Source organism: Coffea arabica, chromosome 2e (assembly GCF_036785885.1).
Source record: "Coffea arabica cultivar ET-39 chromosome 2e, Coffea Arabica ET-39 HiFi, whole genome shotgun sequence".
Lineage (NCBI taxonomy): Eukaryota > Viridiplantae > Streptophyta > Magnoliopsida > Gentianales > Rubiaceae > Coffea > Coffea arabica.
Window position 1 is genome coordinate 11,645,941 of NC_092313.1, and position 8,832 is coordinate 11,654,772.

Sequence of the window (8,832 nt, forward strand, 5' to 3'; positions counted from 1 at the left end):
CGGAGTTGCTTCCTTGCGGCTTGACATCGTGGAGTTTTAACCTTTCCAACAAAGTAGAGATTCCAAAATAGTTGTTAAACTCACCTCAAATCTAACCACCAAATCTCAAGAAAATGATGGGTTCAAGAAAGTTGGGACAAGTTATTGTGACTTGGTCGTTTATAAAGATAAAAATTAGCCAAAAAGATTAACCGACAATTTTGACCCTCTAAAATCAAGTCCGCAAGTGCAGATAAAGAGATTTAGTTTGAGTTTACGGTGAAATTACATAGAATGCTACAAAACATGCACTGTCGTTAGTTCATTAACATTTTTTATTAACAAATAAATTTAGTGACTTGAACAAGTACCAGCGCATAATTTAGTGGCATTTCTACCGATCTGCTCGTCGCCAAAATGTCCACTGACTTGAAAATTAAAAGTTAAATGCTGAAAACGTTTACCATTAGTTGTGTTATATCAGTCAAAGTACAGTATTTTGATTTTTGTCCCTATAGTTAATGTATTTTGCCAATTAACCCCAGTTGTTACTAATATTTATCGAAGAGCCTTGTATCAAAGGATCTTTTAAAAAATGCTCGAGTCCAGTCATAATATAAAGGTTGTAAATCGTATTTCCTATGAATAAGTATAAAATAACAATTCATGGCCGACGAGGATAGTGGTTCTAGAAATCCTAGATAAAGCAACGAAAATTTTTCATACAAGATAATATATCGTACTATTATCTAGTTTTAATACGTGATTATAATGGATCACATACATTAAATATTTAAATCTAATATTCCTAGATGAAAAAAAAAATTGTAACATGGTCGCGAAGGATCTTGGACCATTCAGAATACGTTTGAGCATACGCCAGTAAATGTTCTGGCAATAATGAGATGCCAACACAGGAAAAAGAATTTTTGGGAAGTAATGTAATTCAACCTTGTAACATCAAGGTTCAGTTCAGATTTTATCAAACAGAGATCTACAACGCCCTACTCATCATCTCTCCTGCTCCGAGAAAGCATCTTCCAATTAACCCAGGAATGACAGGGGATACAACTTACAACGTGATACAACAACAGTAGGTTATTACATTACATCCGACTTCTCAGAAGATGCTAACACCAAAGAAAACTAGTTGCCTAGCCAAGATTTCATCCAAAGTAACACCAAATGACCAATTATTAAAAGACGACGTTCACGCGTGAAAGCCAAAATTTGATTTTGCTTAGGAAGTTACTAACAGAAAGATAACATGTTCTATTACGATCACCATCTTCTATAACCTTTTACTCTCCCAATACAACCATAGCACTGGCAACGAGCATCAAATCCCTCTCTTCAGCTGCTCTTTGATTTGTCTGATATCCCTTGTCAGCATTCTCGGTGCTATGGCCATTGACATGAGCTCTTGGAACAGCAGTTTGCAGGCATATGGAATGTGAACCTGAGAATCAACCAAAATCAAACACAAACATCTCAGGCTCAGGCACCCATTAAAGCATACGCACAACAATCTATTGTTCGTGTGTGATTGGGTCTATGGTAAGGGGGCTTCATAAGAAAAGTATGGGGGCTACGGATTATTGATGGAATTTAACAAAGAATGGCATCAAACTGGTGGTAGTTATTACCTGGACTATGTCAGTTTTGTTCTTGCAGCTTCTGCACTCAAAAGAATTCTTCTTCAAGTTTGCAATCGCAATCAACCCACAACGCTCACAAACATGGACCCTGTATGCATCACTTTGGTCAAACAATCTTTCCTTGAGAAAGTGAGCGGCACCATGGGCGATCATGCAATCTCTCTCCATCTCTCCAAATCGGAGACCACCATCACGTGATCGCCCTTCCGCTGGTTGCCTGGTGAGGATCTGAACTGGGCCTCTCCCACGAGAATGGATTTTATCATCAACCATGTGCTTCAGCCTTTGGTAATAAGTAGGCCCAAGGAAAATAGTGGCCGTTAAAGGTCTCCCAGTGTGACCATTATACATTCTTTCAAAACCACGCATCTGGTATCCACATTTGTGCAGGGCTTTACTGATGTTATCTACAGTGACATCAGTAAAAGGCGTAGCATCTCCCTCTTTTCCCATGTGCGCAGCAACCTTACCCATGATACACTCAATCAGCTGACCAATTGTCATTCGAGAAGGAATAGCATGGGGATTTACAATAATGTCAGGGGTTATTCCTTCAATAGTGAATGGCATATCTTCTTGAGTGTAGGTCATGCCTACAGTTCCCTTCTGACCATGCCTACTGCTAAACTTGTCTCCAATTTGCGGAATGCGAACAGATCTCACCCTCACTTTAACAAACCTCAAACCATCAGCATTTGTTGTGAGTAGGACCTGATCCACCATACCAGTCTCACTGTGGCGCAAACTTGTGCTATGATCACGCTTGGTGTATCGAGTAGCTAATGCTGATGGAACCTGAGCATCATCCTGATGAATAGGAGTGGTCTTCCCAATGATCACATCCTCACCTGAAACTCTCGTTCCTGGTGGGGCGAGACCATCATCATCCAATTTATCATAAGAACCATGTCGCATGCCCATCGTGTTAGACCTATCTGGGCGCCCGAAGTCCTCTTTGACTAAAGTCCCCATCTTCTTCTCCTCATCTCTGTACGATCGGAAAAACAGAGATCGAAAGAATCCACGATCAACAGACGACTGATTCATAATGACAGAATCTTCTTGGTTGTATCCAGAGTAGCAAGCAATGGCAACAATTGCATTGATGCCAGCAGGTAGTTGCCTAAAGTGCAAGTGCTCCATGGCTCGAGTAGTAACAAGTGGTTTCTGAGGATAATATAGCACATAGGCCAAAGTGTCCTGATGCAAAAAAAGGAGTGAGTAACCATAAAGTATACATCAATTGATGTAACAGAAAACATGGTGAATAAAGATCAAAATTCTACCATGCGAAATTGGTAGTTTGTGACATATATTCCCATCGCTTGCTTACCCATGGCAGACTGATACGTGTTACGAGGAGACTGATAGCCAAAAAAAAAAGGTTAGACAACTCAAATAAATAGCAATAATACCTTCATTAACCTACTATTAGTATATAAGAGTAGGCTCACCTGATTGTGGTCAGGGAATGGTATAATTGAAGCACAAACACCCAAAATGAGTGATGGGTGAATCTCACAATGTGTATACGTATCAGAATAGGCCTCCTCAGGATTCAGCCTCGCCGTTACAAGATCCTTGAACAATTAGCATTGACATTTCAACATCTCGAATTATCTTAACTTAAGACAACAAATGAGAGAGAGAGGAAGAGAGAAAGGGAGCGAGGGACAGAGAGCCTCAAGTTACTAACATTAATGGTCATTGAAATCATAGTGGTTTCTTCTTCTTCAGTGTCGATGTATTCTATGAATCCCTTGGCCACAAGGTCATGCCAGCCACCTTCTTCTGGGGACTCCTATAAAAGAATAAACAGATCATGATATGAGCAGAAACATCAGAAGCATAAGCAACGAATAGAGGAAGAATTCAGGATTAAATGAATGTACCCTTGCTTGCAAGGCTTGAATGTCCTTCTTCTTAATCAGAAGCCTTTGCTTTTCCACAATAAATAATGGACGACTGCAGCGGCCATAATCAGTATAGATGCGCAGTTCCTTTAAACGAATATCACGTACTACACCAACCTCAGTGTTAACGTCAACCTGTTCATCCAAAAGAAGTAAAATAATTAACACTGTGGGAGACAAACATCACAATTTGAATAATGCTTATTCAAATTATGAATGCTGGAAATTATGTTGCTGTAGTCTATACATGGATGGGAAAAACACGATCCAGTAACTACTTAAAAGAGAAATTTGCTATGTTTATACAAAAACATGTTAACTAATCCATAAAGAAGTGAACAAATATTCTGAAGCCAATGCTAATTAACTTCACTAGCACCTTGTAACGGTTTTTTTTTTTTATCAATTTCAACGCCATTGTGAAAGATGGCTTTTCTCAAATTAAACTTCCTCAATTGACGATTTGGCACTTTTCATTCTACACTGTGATGCAGACATCTAAAAAAATATGAACATCGAGGACCTGAACCAATGGTATAAGACCATTCAATAAGATAGTAAATCACGAGGCTGCACATAGATAAGCGCTACAAAAACTACAAAACATGTCTCAGCAATCATGCCTAAACAAAGGACAGTTAAAAAAGACACAGAAAATCCATCCTCACCCGTCTTCTCAGACGCCTCAGGGTCCTGACCAACATATCAGGGTCACGGTGGATACCAACCCAACAACCATTGACAAAGATTTTTGTAGCTTGTGGAATGACTGCAGGTGATATTTCCTACAACCCAAAGGGCATGCCTTGAGATCAGTGGTCATATAGAAAATTCAATCTTCCAAAGATGTAGAAATTTCTCACCTCAAAATTCTCAGTTCCCCATTCCTCCAAAAACTCCAGAATGGGATATGCTGCTGAACCAACAGTTATGTACACCATCAAAGCTAGATTCTTCACAAGTCCACACGCCTGATAAGACAGCAAGGGAGATCAAATATGTGGTTTATCAAACAATCAACATTTGGCAAAATGGGGAAAAAAGAAGCAAATGAACTGCAACATGTCAAAAAATTTTTTCATCAGCAGTGTACTCACCTGTCCTTCAGGCGTTTCTGCCGGGCACATCATTCCCCACTGCGAGTTGTGCAATTGCCTTGGTTTGGCCAGTTTCCCTAAAATCAAGAACAATCTCGATCAAAGACAATCAAAGAAAATACTAAACTTTAACTGCATGCCTATCACCAATCTTTCCTTTTGTATTTTAACTTAGTCCCTACTGTCATCAATCTTGTGCATTCATGACTCAGTGAGAGAGGAGGATAGAGAGGTCATGCAAATCCACACATCTCTATCTTTACTGCACGACTAGATGTAACGTACACCCAAAGGAGAACCATTGGAAGAAGAGAAAGAGGCAAAGGGGGGGGGGGGGAGAGACATTCACCTTCACGCCCTATTGGAGAATTTAGCCTCCGCAAGTGTGATAAAGTTGAGGCATAAGTCAAACGATTTAACACCTGCAGTTTTCCATTTCATTCAAGTTAATACCCACTGCATCCCTAGATTAATGAATGACATGTAGAAATCTAAAAATAAACCTGTGAAACACCAGCCCTTGTACCCGCTGCATTTGCTTGCCCCCAGTTACCGGTGGCAAGTGAGTATTTAAGGCCACTGGTTATAGTTTTTGCTTTGATTGCAAATTGCAGGTTAACGTCTTTTCCGTTGTCAACACACTGTAAACAATGAATAACATATTAAACAAGAGCCAATGAAAATAAGCATCAGCATAACTTAAGAGAAGAGTCTGCATTAAGTACCTTCTGAACATAAGCTCTGACATCCCTGGTTAATTTTCTGAACAGCTGCACCCATGCATAGACATCTGAACTTAGTAACAGCCACTTTCAAAAGTCAATTGAATTAAAGAACATCATGATCAATTACAAACCATTCTAAACAGGCCACCAAGCAATGGACCAGCAAGATCCAGTCTTTTGTTTCCATAGTGGTCTCTGTCGTCTTCTGCCCTTCGGCCAAGTGCACACAGCAAAAGCCGATGGATGATGTAGCTGTTAGGTGCAAAAATTTGTTTATCATAATAAAGGTATCACCTCCAAATACAGTTATGTAACAAATTCAATGCAAGGCATACCCAAAATAGTATGCTTTCTTTGTTTCACAGTATTCTCCAACCCCAACATGTGGAAGCATTTCTTTCTGAAGAATCTCTTTAGCATACCTGTAAGTAGATGAAAAAACATTCTCACATGCAATTCAAGTGGAGAAGCTAGGCATTACTTGAATCAATGACAAACAATTCTCGAGCACATACTTAATCCTCTTTTCCCTTGTGACGCCAACAGTAGCTCCTCTTTTTCCAATATAATCCAGGGCAACCTGCAGCAAATAACATAATTTACCAGACTGAAACAGGAAAAAGTGCGGACTCGTAATTTTCCAAATTCTTAAGCCTAATAAGAAAACATGCAAATGGCACACAAACATGAACCAAGAGAAAAAAGAAAATTAATGCAGGGTACCAAATTGGTTTAAATTGCTAAACAGAAATTCATTAAATATATCAAAGTCTTGGAAGAAACTGTTGCCAACTCAAACCCAGTCACATGTGAGACACGTCCGATTGGAATTTTTTCAAACAAAGGGGGAAGAAACAATTGTGATAGAAGGAATACTTGAAGAGCTATTATGATCAGTGGAACTCGAAGTATCATACATGCACTAAACATACTAAAAGAGAAAAACCAGAAAACTTAGAGAAGGCAGGCAAAATCTACAGAGCTTGAAGCCCTACAAGGAGCCTACCTGTTGATTTTGTATAACAAATGCTTCTTCCAAGGATGGACGAAGCAACTCCATCATTTGGGTATCAGAGAAATCATAGCAAATATGTTCCAGTATATCTTTGTCAGCAACAAACCCCAATGCTCGAAAAACAATAATGATAGGAATTTCTGTTCGGATGTATGGAAGGGTAGCACGTATATACTGGCCTGAAGCACCCTGCAATTACCCCAACTAATTAGCAACTCACTGCCACTTCTGCAGAGAAAAAGTCCAGCAAATAAATGATAAACTTTGGTTCTGCATATACCCCTTTGGCACTAGACCGAGAAAGCATTCGCACAAACATTGTGCTGGGAGGTCTATTCTGTGTCTCGGCCATGGACCGGACTTCTGCCACGTATGCATACTTGTTGGGTTGCCTCTTTTTGAACACATAGACGTGATTAGTGCTCATTTTCTCCTGAGCAATCAGAACCTTTTCACTTCCGTTGATGATGAAGTACCCTCCTTGATCATATGGGCACTCTCCAAGCTCAGTAAGATCCTTTTCTGAGTTCTGGAACAATGTACAGTAACTCGACCGGAGCATTATAGGGACCTGTTCAAACAAATAAGACAAGTATACATTAAAAAGCAGATGATTGATTTCCCAGAGATCATATCATTATTCTCACCCCTCCCCAGGCACCAAAAGAAGAGTTTTGGGGATTGGGGGAAGCTGTTGGAAAGGCAAAGTGAAAAACTGCACCTTCCCAATGAAGACTTTCCCAAAATCCTGAGTCTCAGTAACTTCCTCACCATCATGCCCTTTCTTAATGACTCTCTTCATCACGTCCACATACAAGGGGGCCGAATATGTCAGATTCCTAAGCCTTGCAGCCTTTGGAAACAATGTTGCAGTTTCTCCATCTGACTCCGTCATCATGGGCTTGCTCAGATATATCTGGCCAAAACTGATCTTATACACAGTCTGCAAAAGCATGATGAACAAAGTTATGACCATTTACGTCCAAGTAACTCTCAGCTCAGTCCTTCAATCAGCAACATAGTTATCAACTGGAGAACAAGAAATCAAGAGAAAAATTGTTTGATATCCTCTACTTTACCCAACCCCATAATTGCAGAAAAAAATGGAAAGCACTATAAAAGGAAAATATTCTATACCCGAACTTAGAAAATTAAATCACCCTGTAATTTTTAGCTCCTTTAAAGTTTATAAAACATTCCCATAAAACGCTAATAAGAGTTGAAGATCCCTTTCATTTCCCTTAAACCACAGAAGCTACTCTAAGTGCAAAGTTGTTACTAGCTCATGTTTTCTTGTTTCCATTCAATTTAACTCACTTAACCATTTCAATTCCACAGAATTCGTCTAGTACTAGGATCCAACCGCTCTGATTGATGAGTTATTATTACTCATACAAAATGTCAGCTTCATATACAATCCAAAACTTGACAATTCCGACAGCAACCGAGCACTAATTCAAACGCTCCCTAACAAAACCCTAGAAAATCTTCCTCTGCAGCCACGCCCAGTGCAGATTGCACATCAAAGACTCCTTATCCTTTACTTTTACTTCATTCAAACCCTTGAATTCACTAAACACATGCCGTAAACCTCAAATTTGATACTCCAATCCATTACTCAAAAGACATCCTTCAAGCCGCCAAAAAAAAACCCTAAGCAAAACTCAACTGAGGAATCACCGCCAATTTTTTTCAAAATTACTTCTGAAAAACAGAGTCAGAACTGCATTATTACCCAATTGTCAAGTCATCTTTATCAAATTTAAAAGTTAGTCATATTCGAGCAAGTTCTCGACCTCAGCGAAATCGGACTGGTGACCCGGATTGTGCTGGGACTCAGGTCGGATCTCAATATCCGCGGATTCATCGACGATTTCTTGCATTGTGTTCTGAATAAATTCATCGAAGGAGTCCAGCTGCTGTCTCACTAATCCCTTCTCCTCGAAGTAAGCACTGATCACTGCCCAAGCATCCTCTTGGGTAATCTCCTCCTCCTCGTCGTTGTACTGATTATCCTCGTACTCGTCTTCCATATCCATATTATTTGACTTGGTAGTTCTCTTCAATTCAAAATCAGTAAAACTTTTAGCGACAGTGGACGCCCGATCCGGGTTGGTTTTTGGGTAGAGAGAGAAAGGTCCGAAGAGAGTCCAACGAGGAGGAGAGGAGGAGGAAAATGAGTTGAAAAATGGGGAGAAGGTGGCTTATATCGGGAGGGAAAGAACTGGAAACCGGGGCAAATCAGGCAAGTCGGCGAGGAAAATATTTGGGGGATTTAACCTTTTTTTTTAACTTCAACGAGTGATTCGAACCCAATTTTTCTTTTCCTTTTTTTTTGTGGATTTGAGATAAAGATTTTTCTTCGTACTTATATATTAAATTGATCCCTTTATATATGCATGTATATATATATTTATTGAGAAAGTGAAACTACATGGAATTCTT

The 8,832-nt window shown here is 39.6% G+C and overlaps 1 protein-coding gene across 2 annotated transcripts; it reads right to left on the reverse strand.

Moving 5' to 3' along the window:
* Window positions 1–921: 921 nt before the first annotated feature.
* Window positions 922–8,576, reverse strand: LOC113730971 (DNA-directed RNA polymerase II subunit RPB2). Of its 2 annotated transcripts, none has more exons than XM_027255979.2 (19): window positions 8,184–8,576; window positions 7,109–7,330; window positions 6,668–6,958; window positions 6,379–6,576; window positions 5,888–5,952; window positions 5,708–5,794; window positions 5,504–5,624; window positions 5,373–5,417; window positions 5,151–5,288; window positions 4,997–5,069; window positions 4,648–4,724; window positions 4,414–4,521; window positions 4,219–4,335; window positions 3,530–3,685; window positions 3,334–3,438; window positions 3,092–3,217; window positions 2,924–3,001; window positions 1,626–2,837; window positions 922–1,438 (listed from the first exon to the last, which is right to left on the reverse strand). In XM_027255979.2, the coding sequence occupies exons 1-19, from the start codon at window positions 8,424–8,426 to the stop codon at window positions 1,319–1,321; spliced, it is 3,582 nt and encodes a 1,193-aa protein (XP_027111780.2). In that variant the 5' UTR covers window positions 8,427–8,576; the 3' UTR covers window positions 922–1,318. The 2 variants fall into 2 exon arrangements, with proteins under 2 accessions (XP_027111780.2, XP_027111781.2); XM_027255980.2 differs by having other exon boundaries at window positions 8,123–8,261.
* Between the last annotated feature and the right edge of the window lie 256 nt (window positions 8,577–8,832).

Excerpts from the sequence above, each read along its gene's own strand:
- LOC113730971 (XM_027255979.2), bottom strand. The coding sequence starts at position 8,426 with ATGGATATGGAAGACGAGTACGAGGATAATCAGTACAACGACGAGGAG. Across the intron at positions 4,725-4,996 it reads TTCTCCAATAGGGCGTGAAG|GGAAACTGGCCAAACCAAGG; the intron begins GTGAATGTCTCT and ends TCTTGATTTTAG. Across the intron at positions 3,439-3,529 it reads TTCAAGCCTTGCAAGCAAGG|GAGTCCCCAGAAGAAGGTGG; the intron begins GTACATTCATTT and ends ATTCTTTTATAG.